Source organism: Epinephelus moara, chromosome 21 (assembly GCF_006386435.1).
Source record: "Epinephelus moara isolate mb chromosome 21, YSFRI_EMoa_1.0, whole genome shotgun sequence".
NCBI lineage: Eukaryota > Metazoa > Chordata > Actinopteri > Perciformes > Serranidae > Epinephelus > Epinephelus moara.
Window position 1 is genome coordinate 38,816,850 of NC_065526.1, and position 17,761 is coordinate 38,834,610.

Here is a 17,761-nt window from a genome sequence, read left to right on the forward strand (position 1 = left end):
TGTTGTTTAAAATGGGATTACTGACTGGAGAGGAAACTACTGAGAAATAGTCCAATGGTTTTATTGTGAAAATCGTCACAGGAAATCTTATTGGTTATTGTGGCCGCTTTAACGGCGATCACCTGCTGCAGCAAAGCAGAGCTGGAGGAGAGTGAGTGGACCAGCATCAGTGAGGTACCCGGGGGGTGACCGGAGGAATCTTCTCCTCTCAGCACCGTTGACATTATCAGGATGCATTTTAATGTCAGCACACAGGGTGGACAGTGTGAGGGGAGACAGTGCCAGTCCTGCGCTGGCACTATTTTTTGAAGCCCAAAAACCGCATTTTAGGGGGGCCACGGACAAATCACAGTAACAGCCGTCGACACCTCCCGCTCTCCTCGCCGGGGGATGGAGGTCTGCCGTTAAAGACTTGGGGGTAGGGGGGGACCGGAGTCTGTCGGAATTTCGCCAAAATTACGACGGGAATCAAGTACAGCTCCCTGTCTCCCGGTAACGGGAGAGACCACCGGCCGCTCGTGATGTCTCGTGCCAAGGAGCGGCTGAAAGGCGGGAATGAGACCAAGGACAGCGTCACTCTGCTGCCGTGCTTTTATTTTGTAGAGGTGAAATATCTATCTATCTATCTATCTATCTATCTATCTATCTATCTATCTATCTATCTGTCTGTCTGTCTGTCTGTCTGTCTGTTTGTCTATCATTTTGCAGAGGTGCAAATGGAAGTGAGTGGTTGGCAGGCTGTGTGATATGATTGACTGATAAATTGGTTAACAAACTGGTCAGATGGTCTGAGGAAGCAAGCACACTGAATACCACCATCAGGTTAAACTGATGATGCAAATAAATATGAAGTTATCATTCTGGATTCTTGACCCTAAAGATGCTCTGTGCTATTGAGATGCCACATAACAATGAGCTAGACAGGCTTTAATCCTGGCATCAAGAAACCCATGCAGTTTGATAGCAGTGATGTTGAGAATCTGTATTCACTTCATCCCTGTTTACCCTGTTCTTTTTGCAGCCAATGACACTGCAGTCTCCACAGGGTATTATGATTCCTAGTGTATACACATAACATTTTGTGTGGCATGATGCAAAGATAAATATGTCCAATACGTGCAATGCCTCATCATTTGTGTATCATCAGTCAGAATGCATAGATAGGAAAAAGGTAAGGAGAGCCACAGTGTTTAATGGTGGCTGTGAACGACACCAGCTATCCAAATATGAACATGCACTTCAATTTCATGCCACACTAACACAGTTTAGACACAATATCCATTTAATCATCCATATTAAGAAGCGATTGGCCACAGTTTAGCCTGTCCCTGTCAGATCACCGTGTTCCACTGACTCTTTCATAGTAATTGTTCCTTGCCCCAGGACCAACATTGATGCTGCATTTAGTTCATACGCCCCCAGACTACGAACAGCCCTCCTGTAGGCTCCACAATGTGCACTTCTTTCAACATTTTAAATTATATTAGAGTTATTGCTATTAGTAATGGTAGTGACTGTTAGGATCACATTTCCAGTACTATGGTAGTGTGATATTTAAATATGAACACACACAGATATGAGGTGCTGTGATTTAGCAGTGTGTTCCGAATCAAAGAAAGAAATATCTTTTCTGTGCTGCTTAAAGATGTAAGATGTGACATTTCTACCTTTAAATGTCTAAAACCTACTAGACCTATAGGCCTAATATATATTTTATTGAGTTGTGTACTGACATTATCTTAGATGTTTACAACAGTGTTCAGGCCCAGAGAAATCTGTAATTTTATTCATGGTGTGTTTCATTTGGTCCCATGTCAGTGGCATCACATCCCCTTCACCCCTCTAGTGGCTCTAACCTCCAGGGAAACACGGGAAACACCAGATGATACATCATATAAATCATACCATTTCACAGAATTTACTTGATAATTATAGGGGTAGGAATCACCGGAGGATCCACCATACAATATTATCACGATACTTAAGTCACGATACAGTATTATTTTAATTTTGAATATGTTGTGATATGCTGAGCATTGCTATAAAATGTATTGTGATATATTGCAATTTATTACCTTTTTTCATCTGTAAACTATGTCCCCAAAACTTTGTCAACGTATGTTTTATCTAATAAGACAAAGTTTTCAGTCTGTTCGTCTCACCTTAGCCATGTTTTTGCAGCAGTAAAATTTATGTAGTGGATTAAATAAGCAATTGGTTACATTATTCTAGCAAGCTACCCACAGTTTAATTTGCATTTGTAATATTAATAATTTATACAATAAAAAATTAATACTATTAAGACCATATTTGGGCGAGAGGCTGGTGCTGTGGAGGAGCGAGGGGCAGATCTGACTGAGAACAATAAGAATATAATAGTAAATATAATAATAATGAGTTATATAAAATTTCGCCCCCGCAAAGTTGTCATGAAGGGGGAAATTAGTTGTAGAGTCCAAAACTGCTCTTTATACCAGGCTGTAAACATGTTTATTTCTGCTGTAAAGTTGGACATTCAAACATGGGGGTCTGTTGGGATTGACAAACTTCTGGAGCCAGCCTCAAGTGGCCATTCAAAGAACTGTAGTCTTTGGCACTTCTGTGTTGGCTTCATTTTTAAGCCCTGGAGGTTGCCGCTTGACTATGAGTCAAAGTCAAAAGTCAAAGTCAACGTATCTTTATTGTCCCTTTCAGAGAAATTGATTATCAGCCAGGAAAATACCCAAAACATACAACATACAAAACACTGATGGACAAAAACACATAACATGACATAATGGGAAGATTCTAGGAGGCTTTAAAAATAAAAATAAAAATAAATGAAGATTAATAGGAAAATAATCAGCATCAAAGTGCAAAGTGCCCATGCAAAGTGCAGATTCCAGCAGTCTGAACAATCTGTGCAAATAGACATAAGCACATAAACAATTTACAGACTATCTGCTATTCAACAATTGAATGGCTGAAGGGACAGAGGAAACCTTAAATCTCTTTGTCCTAAGAGCAGGCACCTTCCACCGACAGCCTGAAGGCAACAATACAAATTCAGAGAGAAGGGGGTGATTTACACACTCCAAAATAGAAGAAGCCTTCCTGACCACTTGCCTACTATACATATAGATCAGTAAGTTGGGCTTGACTCCTCCCTGAAGCCTTACTGGCCACTTTGACAAGAGGCCCATACCAGCCCTCAAGCTAATGCATGCAGTAAGCTAACGTGTACAGTAACATTATACATAACGTTACAACAACAGTGTTTTCCCTTAGACTATATATAAAGATGGACGACGTGTCTCCATGTACCCCCACAGTACAGAAGAGGAGCTAAAACATCTTGATTACGGCCGCTGCCATCTTCCTCTGGTGACATCATTTAGAGCCGAAGTCTGCGCAGTAGTGATCTCTGCAGTATCAAGTCTCCTGCCCATACACCCGTCCGACTACTTGCTAGCAGTGCCACTGAATGGCTCACACAGTTGTCAATCACATCGTAAAATCCCAGTGTTATAGCATTAAATAACTAATTAAAATCAAATCTATCAGAAAAACAAACACGGACAGAAACCATCTTTGGGAAAAAGTTATTTGATGTGCACTTTGTGTTTTTAGTTTGGCTCATGTCCCATCCACTAACATGGAGGGGGCAGGCTTTATGACTCATACTGCAGTCAGTCAGCATCTTTATATACAGTCTATGTTTTCTATACATTGATTTATTTGTGCTAGCCCGCTACAATATCCACATTGACTGCCACATATAGATTTATGGAGCCTTGAGCTGCTCTGGTGAGCAAGCGGAGCTGCATATCAAATGTAAGGCAACGGATGTCATTAAGGTTGTAATAAACATCACAATCAAATACGCTGAAGTTGCAAGAACACCCAGCATTTCCGCTAGTAATGTTCTTTTGTAAGTAATAGTAGTTACTGGACGTAATTTCAGTTCAGAACTGCAAGGAGAAGAAGAGGAAGTGAGACGGCTCCTGGACGAGGGTGTAAGACGTGATGAATGTATCATAGTTTATAAAAATGCAGTGCAAAGATGATACAGACATTTTATAAACTAAATGTATAAATCCCACAAACCTGCAGATCTGCATGTCGCCCTTTTGACTTGATCACATGACTCAGCCATCCCATCATTCTGTTTGTCACTGTGAGTTGAGACCTCAGTCTGCAGCATAGTTCATATACTTGAATGATAAACCAGAGAATTATACAGTAACATTTGGCTTTATGATCAAAGGAAATTTTTGCATAGCATCAACCTAACCTGAACTCTAACCCAGTCTCCCTCTCTCCCCTTTTTTTTTTAAAAATCCTTTTTAATCCTTTCTCCACTCTCCTTTAATTTATTTTAGCCAACCCTAGCTTTTTATGGAGCTTTTGTAAGTATTGTATACTCCCTTCCCTTGAGCCCGTACCCCCGCAAGTCCCGTCACACTGCAACGAGCTTTGTGTCCCCTGCAAACCTAACCTTAACCTGTGTAATGGCAGCAACAGAAAGTTTGCTGATCTGGCAGGGAGTGGAGCAGTCTGAATTTGAGTTGCTACAGGGCGCTCACTGAAGGTCAGTGTAGAGAAAATGATTTTACAGTGTACAGTGACAGCCATGCTCTGTTCACCACCTGGATTCTCCCCCTGATGATGCAGACAACCATGGACTGAGCAGCACCAAGACAATCATGTTTAACTAGAGTCTGACTTCCTGGTCTCAAAGGATTACATGGTATGAATAATCAAAGGTCTTGGGAGTGTACTGAGTCTTGCTTGCTGCTGCTCAGCTCCTGCTTGCATCATCAAGTGTTAAATTTGGGGTTGAAGTGGTTTAATTTAAAGCAGCAGAAGGCAAAATATCCCTTAGGTCAAGCCCCACCACCACTGATCCTTAACATCCCATAATGCAACTCAATAGCACCTTTTATTAGACACTCCAGATGGGAATGGAACATACTGTATATGGAACTTTTTCCTGGTCTGTGTAACTTTATGTCACAATATGGATATATACTATATAGTTTGGGATACATTTAATGAAAACTCAATAGAGATACCATATACAGATAAATAACCAGAAATAGCACAGCTTTTTTTTGCCGGTGTCTGACGTTGAAAGTCACTGACCAGTCGCAGGACCAAGCTTCCATAACCCTGATGGCATTATCAGAGTTCTTTGCTCTGAGTTGAAAAAAAGCTCCTCCAAGGCTGTGTAGTAGCTACTTACCGTGACTAGAAAATTTGCAATGACATGTAAAATTGATGACGTGTCTTATTAACAGGGTTCCTACGCAAGTATGGAAAAGTATGGAAATAAATTTGATCAATTTCCAGGTATTAAAAAGTATGGAAAATGAAAAATTAAGTATGGAAAAATATTTATGTTTCCAGACTATTACCACTGTTCTAAAATACTGTTTTCTAAAATAGAAAATTAGGTATTTCCAGAAATAATTTAATCAATCCGGATTGTGTTTTATGCCGGGCCAAGCACAGTTTGTGTGAGAGCAAACGTCTCAGAAAACATACCACCCCTTTTACCTGATTGACAAGTGGTATGTCCAGTCCGCTGCCCCATGACCCTCCTCCAGCCCCCCAGGTATCAAGTTTCACTCCAACACTGCACCTTCGACAAGAAGACGAGTTTCACGTGGTTCACAATGGGTAGATGCAAGTTTTTGGATGGATGGCTTGACAATACCGTATATAAATACTGGTTGGCAAAGGATTCCCAATTCACACACAGAGCTAGATGCAAGCTTTGTGTGAGGATTCCCAATTCACACACAGAGCTAGATGCAAGCTTTGTGTGAAATCGTTTGACATCGCCACCATGGGGGAGAAGGCGATTCTGAGCCACATGAAAGGAAAAAACACAGACGTCTCGTTACTGCATCGCTTGCACCCAGAGTCCCAACCTTTTTGCCTCAGCCCAGACATTGAACTTACCTGAGTTTTTATTTGCATGCCATTATAGTACTTGGCTACAGTCGGCTATTAAGAATAATTAAATATGATGTGAAATATGATACACCGATATATTTACTCAGATGTCGCATATTCTCTGAAAAAAAAAAAAAAATGCTGAGAAGTCTGGAAATTAGGGTATGGAAAAGTATGGAAGTTTGAAATTCCAATTCCTGTATTAATGTCTGGGAGGATTTTGCACTAGTCTACAAGCTCATAGAAAACAACAGTAAAATGGATATGTGGCTATGTATTGATTTTCCTCTTGATGACATTATAAAGCTTCCTGACACAAACTCTATCACTTAGGGTGATAGCTGCACTGTTAGGTAGCAAGTGGTTGCCACCGCTGCTTCCTTTGTTTACAATGTAAATATGACGGCAGCCCCCCACAGAGGAAGTGTCAGAGAGAGAAAAGGCTGCTGTCACTCTAACCAACATGCATGGCTATTTGCTGCTGCTGTCTGAGTCAATGATGTCTCACCTCTGTTTGATTTGCCACCACAATCTTTGTATTGTATGTCCACCTCTAGACCAGTAAACAGTGTTTTGATATGGGGGCGGCTGTGGCTCATGGACTGTGGTAGAGCGGTTTGTCCACCAATCAAAAGATCAGCGTTTCAATACCCGGCTCCTCCTCCAGTCTGCATGTTGAAGAGCAAGATACTGAACCCCAAATTGCTCCCGATGGCTGTTCCAGCGGTGTGTGAGTGTGTTAAAAACTGAGTAGCAGGCGGCACCTTGTATGGTAGCCTCGGCCACCAGTGTATGAATGTGTGTCTGAATGGGTGAATGTGACTCGTACTGTAAAAAGTGCTTCAAGTGGTTGGATGACTAGAAAGGTGCTATACAAATGCAGGTCCATTTACCATTTACCATATAAGTTAGCTAAACCTACTATATTAATATATACTATATTATATTGTTTCCATTTATATTTACATTTTTCAACTGTGTGGCTATCCAGAGTTGTATTGACGAATGTGCAGAAACAAGAAAGGTTTTGGGGAGGAGAAGTTGACCTGGGGTTTCTGGTAAGTTTGGGACTATCTAAGCTGCCAAATGCAAACTTAGTATTTGAAGTAATAGTCAATGTCTGCATTATAAGTCAGGAACATGTCCTTTGGCTGTTAAAGCCATAAGGCACAGATTGCAAAACTAAAGCCCAAACCTTGTGCAATGGGATGGAGGGTACAGAGAACACTGAAAGTCTAACTCTGCTCTAGATGTGAGCGGTATCGCAGTATTGCGGTATACCAGGGTATTACTTTTGACAGTGTCAAAAGTACAGTCGCTTCTCTTTCTATTAAACTGATATGGAGATGCTGTAAAGGGGTGATGTACTGTAGTTAACAGCACGTACCACCAGAGGTCAGTGAGTGGTGGGGATCATTACACACACTAAGAAATAGCTGGCCAGCAACAGCAGAGAGAGACAGTGGGGAAAAACAGCATATTTTCTTTTTTTTTTTATTATCTAACTCAGTATATTAGGTGTTTATTTTAACCAAACCAGAGTTGGTGACTGTTGGAACAACAGCCAAAAGAATCAGAATCAGAAATACTTTATTGATTGTTTTATGATGAGTTAACAAGTAGAGTCGGGTCAATATCCAGTTTTATTGCCAGTGTACGAGCGTAAAACGGTTTGATTTCTGCAAAAACCAGCTGAATTTGCATTTGTCTGGCAAATTAAAAAGTAACCTACATCAGAGACCTGTGCTGATGGTGTCACAGCACTAAATCCAACTCATATTGTGATAGTAATAAGCAGCATGACTAATATTATATTATGTTTGTTTATAAACAGGCTAATGGAAACACTAGTGTCTGACAGGCCTTGTGCAATTTCTTCCTGAGTTGAGCACCGGCAACATAAATGAGATCAACTTTCAGCAGAGGTAGGAGGGCGGGGAGAATGATGCAGAATTTTTGTTTAATAGAAAGTTCATGTGTTTTTTGGGGTTATGACAGGAGACACTCTTATTTGACTACAAAAACCAAAATAAGGTGGCAGGTGGCTGGAGGAAGATTGCCAGGGAGCTGAAAGTTTCTAGTTAGCTAAATAACCATCGTTAGTAACAACCTATTTGCTGTTGGCCATATTGCATGTCATTTCCGGTAAATTTCACAAATGCAAAACATGTTTAAGTAGTAACATAATAAACATAGGAAAATAACAAGTAGACTATTCACCCAACTTTTAAGTGGCTATGCCTCCAGTCTGATCTTGAGCGAACAGCTGATAGCAGCGTGGTTTACATGACATAACAGTGCATAGAGAGCTGTGATGTTACGAGATGAGATGAGAGAGACACAATAGTCGTATGCTCGTCTTCTGGCATTAAGATCTAGTATACTGGTCCGGACCTACCCTATTAACAATGCAATTAAGCTGGTCTTAGTTTGGTGAAAAAGAGAAACTTGAATTCTTAAAGTGTACAGTTGTATTTTTCTGTTTAATGAGGAAAATATGTGTAAGAGTACGCCTGTTTCCTTTCTTGACATTTGATGAGTTTGTTTTGTTTATTTATTAGATGTAGCTCTTTAAAGCAACACAGTGGAGTTTTTGAGCCCTCAAAATATATATCCAAGATCCTTGTGATGGTACATTAACTCACAATAGGTTGGCTGACACCTCCATCATTGCTTGAGAGCATCTGTTTTGCTTGCACTGGCACTATGCAGTTTCAGGGTTCGGGTAGGAACCCGGGACACAAAATTTGGCTGCCTTTACCCACATACGTCATATACCCCTCCTCTCTTTAGAGTAGTGTAGCCAAACCGAGGTGAACAAAGTTAGACGTGGTTGTCATGGCTGAAGCGACAAAAAAAAGGAAGAAGGTGAAGGTGCTGTCCGAGGAGACAAAGAAAGAAAACGGGAGAGCGATAAAACAAGAGCTCGAACAAGGATTAATATTGGCCCGGCTTTCACACGCTGGCGAGAGCTGAACGAGGAGGAGGGATGTCCTACCGATGATGACCTGGCACTGTTACTGCTGTTACCCTCTACTTAGGATACTCATTGTCTGCTAAGGCTGTGCAATTAATCGTCTGTTTATCGGGATTACAATTTTGAGGTCAAACGATTTCAAAATTAATGAAATCAAGGGTAAACGATTTTTGGTCACGGACGCCTGGAGATGTTATTTTGTCTTCTACGGAAGCCGCGCATGCGCAATACTGCCCCCTCCCCTCCTCTCCTCTATTCACTCCACAAGCCAGTCAAGTAGGTGAACTACGGATAATGCGAGGGGCAGGTGATCGCGGAAGATTTCAAAAGCAGTGTGCGGAAAATGGCAGAGGGAGAGCAAAAGAGGTTGGTCTGTGTGTGTGTGTGTGTGTGTGTGTGTGTGTGTGTGCGCGCACGTGTCTGTGTGTGTGTCTGCCATGAGCGATACAGAGAGCAGAGGAGAACTGTAAACGCGCGACCATGTAGAGACAGAAATGACATGCCATCGTGTAAACAATATAAGTCATCACGTGCGCTGCATAATTGTTTGCATAATCGTGATTTCAATTTTGACCAAAATAATTGCGATTATGATTTTTTCCATAATCGAGCAGCCCTACTGTCTGCAGGTCGGCTGCCTCAGGTACATTTTAAGATAAAGTGTTAACCTACATACAGACAGCTTTCATTTTACTTTGTCTTTAATAGTTTGCTGTTAGCACCACGAGCGCAATGTACTTGTGTCGACCGCGATTGTAAATCATAATAGCGGTGAATGAGAGACTGCGGACAGAGCAGATTGAAATATGGCTTTCTACATGCTGATCACATGTATTGGTAAAGTATTGGCTTGGCTGGCAGAGGTTTTATCGCACTTACTTACAGTAACAAGCGTAGTTGTTGTCAACTAGAGTAATCTTGAAGTTATCGCGATATCTTCATCTGCACCGCGGTGTCTCTGCTGTTGTCTGACTTCACTCTGTTGAGTTTGTGTGTGTGTGTGTGTGTGTGTGTGTGTGTGTGTGTGTGCGAGCACGCGCGCTGTGGGGAGGAGGTCAGCCCTGACATGCAGAGAGCAACTCATTTCTGAGTTTCGAAAATGAATAAATAAATAAAGCAATCAGCCTGTATGTACAAAATGCTAAGATAAAATAAGATAAGATACACCTTTATTGATCACAGTTGAGAAATTCCAGTGTTACAGCAGTCAAGGAGAAAGAGTCAGATTAAAAATTTCAAAATTTAAACTTAAAAACTAGGCATGCAAAATAAAGTACAAAAAATACAAGAAATGGCGATAAATAATAATAATAATAATAATGAGAAGTTAATAAAAATGAGTAGTGGATTAAAGAGAGCATATCTAGTACAAGTGATTGTATGTGCAAAAAAACAGCAAACGGCAACAAGGGGGACAGTAAGCTTAAAATGGTGTTTATAAAGTGTCCATAGTGTCCATAAAGTGTCCATGGTGCAGTTTACTGTGAGCAGTGCTGGTTATGTAGCCTGACAGCAGCAGGCAGGAAGGACCTGCAATAGTGTTCCTTCACACACTTTGGGTGAATCAGTCCCATCTGTGATGAGGCCGACTATGGCAGAGTTGTCAGAGAACTTCTGCAGATGACAGGTGGGGGTGTCGTATGAAAAGTCTGCAGTGTAGAGGGTGAAGAGGAACGGCACCAGCACCGTCCCCTGTGGGGCCCCGTACTGCAGACAACCAAGTCCGATACACAATCCTGGGTCCTGACATACTGCGGCCGGTCCGTGAGGTAGTCTAGGATCCAGGATGTAAGGTGATTAGCCACTCCTATGTGCTCCAGTTTGTCCCTCAGAAGCGCAGGCTGTATGGTGTCGAAAGCGCTGCAGAAGTCAAAGAACATGATTCTCACAGAGCTTCCGGGCTTCTCCAGGTGATAAAGAGATGACGGCGTCGTCAGGCTGGTAGGCAAATTGCAGCGAGTCCATTGAAGGGCCTACTGCGGGGCGGAGACGAGACATGACCAGGTGCTCCAGAGTCTTCATGAGGTGCGATGTTAATGCCACTGGTATGAAGCTGCTGAAGTCCTTGGGGAGTCTTGTGCACAGGTACCACGCAGGATGTCTTCCACAGCTGTGGTACTCTCCCCAGCCTCAGGCTCAGGTTGAAGATGGTTTCAGCTATCCCGCACAGTTGGTCTGCGCAGGACTTCAGGAGCCTGGAGCTGATGCCGTCTGGACCCGCAGCCTTCCTCGTCTTTATCCTCCTCAGCTGATCTCTCACCTGACAGGTAGTGAAGGACAAGCTGGAGCAGGGGGGCTATTTTACCTGTTCTGAAGACATGATGATCGTACATTATACGGCCAGCTTCAGGAAAATCACAGGTATCGTTTGCTTGTCAACAAATGCACGCGCAGAAAGATTTTTGCGACAGTTGTAACAGACAATACCGTTTTTCGTCTGTAGGGGGACCCCGTGAGGTAAAAAGCGCAATCCTCCATTGTGTTGCTTTAAGAACTACGGGAGTGCCTGCAATTCCATTTGCATATCTATTTTTAAATGCCGGTAGAATTGCAACCAAATAAGAGCAATAATTCTTATGGCATAAAAAAACAGAGGAGTTACAATGACATAACATGCATTCATCGTGTCCCAGAGCGCTGTTTCCTTGCACAAATGGGTTTGTAGAAAAAAAGTACAAAGCGCACACAACAAAATCATTATAATCCAGACCACCGATATTCACAGCACTTCCTACGTTGGAATAAGCATCATCATGTTGTGAGCATGAACTGACTTTCTTGCGTGTATTTAGAAAAATATGTGTAAAAAAAAAAAATTATTTTCATTTTTATTGTAGTTTATTGCACTCATTAGCAATTTATTTCATTAGTATGGACATAAGTCCAAACAAATTAAATTTGGGATATAAGGGATGTATTGATGGATAGCATAATAACTACTTCAAAAATGGCACTACAGCATATAAAAATGTAAAGCTATGCTCTGGCGGACTTGTTCTATGGTAGGTCATAAAGGGTTAAAAAGCTATGAGAGCTTATAGAACATAGCAAAGTCACTGTTGGAACATACTTTCCAGCTGCATACACACCTGTGATAATACATCGTCAGTCGCCGGTTGTTAGGCCGATGGTGGCTGGGTGGAAACCACCCAACCCTATACTGTAGGCTAGACAATGTAATTCATGCTACAAGCCATGGCCAGAGGAATGATGTTTTTGGGTTGTCCGTCTGTATGTACATACCTCGTACTTACGCACCTCTGTATGTACACATGTCCATCCCATCCTTGTAAACATGATATCTCATGAATGTCTCAAGGGTATTTCTTGAACTCTGGCACAAATGTCCACTTGAACTCAACGATGGACTGATTAGTTTGTCGTGGGCATAGGTAAAAGGTCACTGTCACCTTATCTGTCTCATTCTTGTGAACATGATATGTCAAGAACACAGGAATGTCTTTAAATTTGACACAAACGTCCACTGTGACTGAAGAATAAACTGATTAGAATATTGTGGTTGAAGATCAAAGGTGACCACACGAAATGTTTTTCGTCATAACTCAAAAATTCATATGCTAATTATTATAAAACTTCATACAAATGTCTATTAGGATACAATAATGAAGTGATGACATTTTATATCAAAGGTCAACTGCTCTGTGACATCATAATGATCTGCATAAAACATGTTTCTGGACATTACTCAATCTCATATCTCAGGAACTGAAGGGGAAACATTTGGTCAGATACTGAATTGATGACACGAATCTTGGGTGTCCAACTTGAAACTGTGCTGATTGTATAGATCCTCTGTGCTGTTGTCTTTTTTACAGACATGGATGTAAACTGTAAGAGAAACTTGACTGGTGCACAGACGAATACAAAAATTCTAAAAATACGTAAATTCTAGTGTATTTGTATTTTTAACACAAATAGACTACCACCATATACCATATGCCGCAGTTATTTGTCAGGAAGGTACAAAGATATAAAAAAAATAGATACCACCCAAGCCTACTTGGTTCCACAGTGGTCCCACTCCACACCACTCATATACTGTACCTAGTGTGCAAACCAGTTGATATTTCTCAGCAGCCTGGCTGATACATATCTTCAAGTTGTTGTATCACAAAATATACTTTAATGTGCTGGTGGGTGATGATGTCTTTACCTGTCTTCTGCCCAATGGACGCAAGTTTCCAAACCACTCTTCAAATGAAGACACAATGTGATACAACCATGCTTCTCCCAAGCGATAGGCAGTGCTGTATATTATGTGTTTGGCACACTGAATAATGAATAAAAGACTAATGAGAAATAAGCCTTGGCACGTAGTTTTTGCTGATTTTATGCTTTTATTGAAATTTTGCCCTGTTAACTGTAAACAGAGCGCATGATTAGGGATAGTTCCAGCTTGGCCTCTTTTTCCAGAATCAACAATATTGTCTGGCGTGAACACAGAATTGCACATCAGTATTTATTAGCATTGGACGACTGGGTTGAATTTTCTTTGCTTTGGGTAAAAAAACATTGTGAATCTATCATAATTATCGCGTGTTTCTCCTTTCTCTTCCTGACAGAGCTGCTCTGTGTCTCCTACATTTTCTATCTCACACACTGTCACACCATCCTACCCACCAACTGGCTGCTAGGCAACATGGCCCTCTGAATGGGGTGTATTTTTACATCTGTGTGTTCAGGGCTAGAGACATTATGAGGAGAAAAACATCCCTACTGCAGCCTGGTTTCCTCTGTGTGCACCATGGCCAATGAGGCTTCAGTTGATATGTTTTTAAAACAAGGGAGAAGGTGTTGTTTCAATACTGGGGGGGACATATGAAATGGAGGGATTGGGGGTCCTCTGCCAAAAATCTTTAAGCGTCAAACACTTAATTTTTACCATTCGACTGATTTTATATGCACGTGTAATTGTCTTAAATTATGTCAAAGTAGAACTCCTCTGCTACTTGTTTTTAAATATTGAGGGGGATGTTACCCATGTCCCCCCTTTCCCAAATCTACGCTTTTGCTTTAAATTGATCATCACAATGTATTTACTTCATGAGAAATACATGATACAGCACACTCCCAAAGCTTATACTTGTAGTTTTTCTCAGGCTCAGGAGGTACAGCAAGTCATCCACTAATTGGAAGATAAGCGGTTCGATCCCCGGCTCCTCCAGTCTGCATGCCGTAGTATCCTTGAGCAAGATACTGAACCCCAAATTACTCCCGATGGCTGCTAACATCGGTGTGTGAGTGTGTCAAAAAACTGAGTAGCAGGTGGCATCTTGTATGGTAGCCTCGGCCACCAGTGTATGAATGGATGAATGTGACTCGTAGTGTAAAAAGCGCTTTGAGTGGTCGGATGACTAGAAAGGCGCCATATAAGTGCAGTCCATTTACCATTTACCATTTGTCATATCCTCACAGTATGGCAATTAAATGCGCATCAGCAGGTCTGTGTCACGTATGTCCTGTGTATGAAATGTCTGTATGGTAACTGCGCTGCATTTTTATAAACTGACAATCTGGTCACTTCTCTCACCTTTCCTTGCAGTTCTCATACAACTGTAGTTACGTCCAGGATCTGCTGTTACTAAGCCACTTCTCTGTTAAATCTGTTTTCTGGTTATGGCGTCAAGCTCAACGGCAGCACTCCTCCTGCTCTTTCGCAAACTTCAAGATAACTACTGCAATAACCACCCAAGTACTCCTTTGAAATTTACTCAAAGTTAAACTAGTTATCTTCAGCCAAATATGCCAAAACCAGTGACAAGAAAAACCGTCTTGCAAATGGGTGACGAGACTGCTGCTGACTCGGTCCACCACAAGGAAGACGCTGTGCTGATGGAAACAGACAGCAGACAGGTGACTAATATTTCCGGCGTCGACATGAAAGCCATTAAATCCCTAAAGCAGGACTTTCACACAGAAATTGGCGATGTGTTAGCAGCTATTAAGGATATTCAAACCAACATAAATGAGTGCAGCAGCTGTATCACACAGGCAGAAGAGCGTGTATCCACCGCTGAAGATGCTATCAATGTGCTACAATCAAAAATTAACATGCTGGAAGGAAGAGTAAAATAGGGCTACTTGACAAGCAAGACAGAAGATCTGGAAAACAGGAGCCGACATAACAACATGCGAATAGTGGGCATACCTGAGAGGGAGGAGGGGATGGATCCCTGCGCATTTATGGAGAGGAGATTTACAGAAACCCTTGGCGTGCATCCCCCGGTGGTATTGGAGCGGGCGCATCGTATTACCGGACAAATGCGCAATTCTACTGCCCCCCGAACCTTCATTGTGAGGTTCCTGAACCATCAAGACAAGGAACGTGTATGGAAAGCTTCGAGAGCAAAGGGCCAGGTGACCTACCGAAACAACAAGATCAGATTCTACCCGGGCTTGTCGGCTGAGGTATATAAACAACAACATGACTACTATGAAGTTCGCCAAAAACTTCGGGAGAAGGGGCTTGATAAGCTTGATATTTTTCCAGCAAGACTGCTTGTGACCCACGAAGACCACACTCATACCTTTGATACGCCGTCTGCAGTTAACCAGTTTATTGCTGGTCTGGGAGAAGAGACATAGTGAGGAAAAGGTGGATATCTGACGACCCTAGACACCTGTATACAGAACGGCACTCATTTTACTTTAAGTTCTAGATACCAAGAAAGGACCTCCTTGTTTTTGTTTAATCTTTTTTTCTTTTGGGAAGAGAGAGGACCACAAAGATAAGTGATGGTTCATTACTTGTTTATGGAGGTAAGCTGAGATATTCACAATTTGCTTGATCAAGGGGAGGCCAATGTTAATTTATACTGGACAGAAGGACTTAAAATGGCAATACCCTTTCAACCACAACTTTTTTGTTGAGAAATGGTGTTCAGTGTAAAAAGGTTGAATAGAAAACAATCGTGGCTAAAAGCTGACCTCCAGTATGCGATGAACAAAAGACAGAAAAATAATATGATGGGCTTTGATATCTGTTTGGTTAAATATCTTGGTAGGAAAAAAAAAAGAAAATGAATGGTGCACTGCTGTAATGTTTCCTTCAGGGGTGGAGTAGAAATAGTAAATAGTTATGATTTGAGTGGGAGATATGAGCGCGGGAGGTCTGTGTAAATGGATGGAAATACAGATTTACTTCAAGACTGCAGAAAACAATATGCAGTCAAGGCCCAGACTCCAATGTGGATGATCTGGATAACCCTTTATTTCTTTGCAGCAAACGTTCCTTCTTTCTCAATCCAAACATGTTTTGGGATTTTGTTAATTATACTGCAAGGAAACCCCATATATTTATGGGATAACATAACATAACAGAAGTCTGGATTCTGAATATTCAAATATATGTAGCTATTGTGTTTGTTCTAATATTTTGTTTTATGTCATGGCTTTTGATTAAAGTTTCACCTCAGGGTCATTCATCTTTACAATATTTTTGCAAACTAAAAAAAATAAATGGTTTGATAAACAAAATGCAATTACCAATGAAAGATATAAGAGTAATTAGTTATAACGTTAAGGGTCTAAATAGAGAAAAAAAATTCTTAATGAGCTTAAACATTTTAAATGTATGATAGCCTTTATACAAGAAAGCCACCTGTGTGTGTGTGGCAGAACTCCGGCGTGCGCAATACAGAGAGCAGAGAAGAATTGATAACGCGTGACCATGTAGAGACAGAAATGATATGATGACATAACACGATAAATAGTATAGTGTTATGTTATTATATGAAGCTTCCGTCGCGTAAAATAATATAACTTTAGTTTATGAAGAGATAAGACGGAGCCCTCTCCTCTCCTCTTATATGCTTTACTCACAAGTGTGTGAATTGACCTGGATATGACGCGTCCATAGCGCCAAATAATAAAATGGTAGTTTCTAAAGAGCTGAGACGAAAAAAAATAAAAATAAATAAAAGCAGCAGCTGCGGTCATATTTCAGCAGCGGCGGTGTGCTGAAGTTTACAAATTAAAAGCACTTTGTAAATGCAGGTTCCACAGTTCATATATCAATGTAACAACCCCAAATATGTATTTGATGAAAATTGCAAATACTTTTACATGTGTACATTTGTGAATTTCAATTGTACATATTTAAAACAAGAAATATTTGTGTGTGCATCACAAATATGTTTATAAATCTTATTTTCTATATATGGATTTTCTTTTACCTATATATGGAATGAAACATATTTATGTGTACATTGAAAATGTGTTTGTGTTTTGAGTCATATATATATATGTAAATCCTCCAATACATTTGTGAATCCTTTTTTGTGCATTTATTAATTTCTGTGTGCATATATTCATTTTGAGACTCTTGTAGCTCCATAGATACCTATTTAGAAAATATAAAATTACCAAAGCTGTCTGATGAGACTTCACAAGCTATAGATGGTCATATAACAAGAGAGGAAATAGTGGAGGCAATTAAGGGGTTGAAAAATAACAAAAGCCCAGGCTCAGATGGATATTGTAACGGATTTTACAAGGTTTTTGTGGATGATTTAAGTCTGATTTTAGAGAAAGCTTACAGATATGCATTTGAAACTGGGGAACTCCCTCAAAATTGGAAGGAGACAATTATCTCATTGATATATAAATTTCAATTCAATTTTATTTATAAAGCCCAATATCACAAATCACAATTTGCCTCACAGGGCTTTACAGCATACGACATCCCTCTGTCCTTATGACGCTCGCAGCGGATAAGGAAAAACTCCCCAAAAAAACCCCTTTAACGGGGAAAAAAAACGGTAGAAACCTCAGGAAGAGCAACTGAGGAGGGATCCCTCTTCCAGGACGGACAGACGTGCAATA

The 17,761-nt window shown here is 40.8% G+C and overlaps 1 protein-coding gene across 1 annotated transcript in view; it reads left to right on the forward strand.

Annotated features, from left to right (window-relative positions):
• Nucleotides 1-260: 260 nt before the first annotated feature.
• LOC126408961 (phospholipid phosphatase-related protein type 4-like) overlaps nucleotides 261-17,761 on the forward strand; it is a 96,364-nt gene continuing 78,863 nt past the window's right edge. Inside the window, exon 1 of the mRNA XM_050074784.1 lies at nucleotides 261-605. Within this exon, the coding sequence (XP_049930741.1) occupies nucleotides 522-605 (84 nt within the window). The 5' untranslated portion in view covers nucleotides 261-521. The remainder of the gene's footprint in view (nucleotides 606-17,761) is intronic.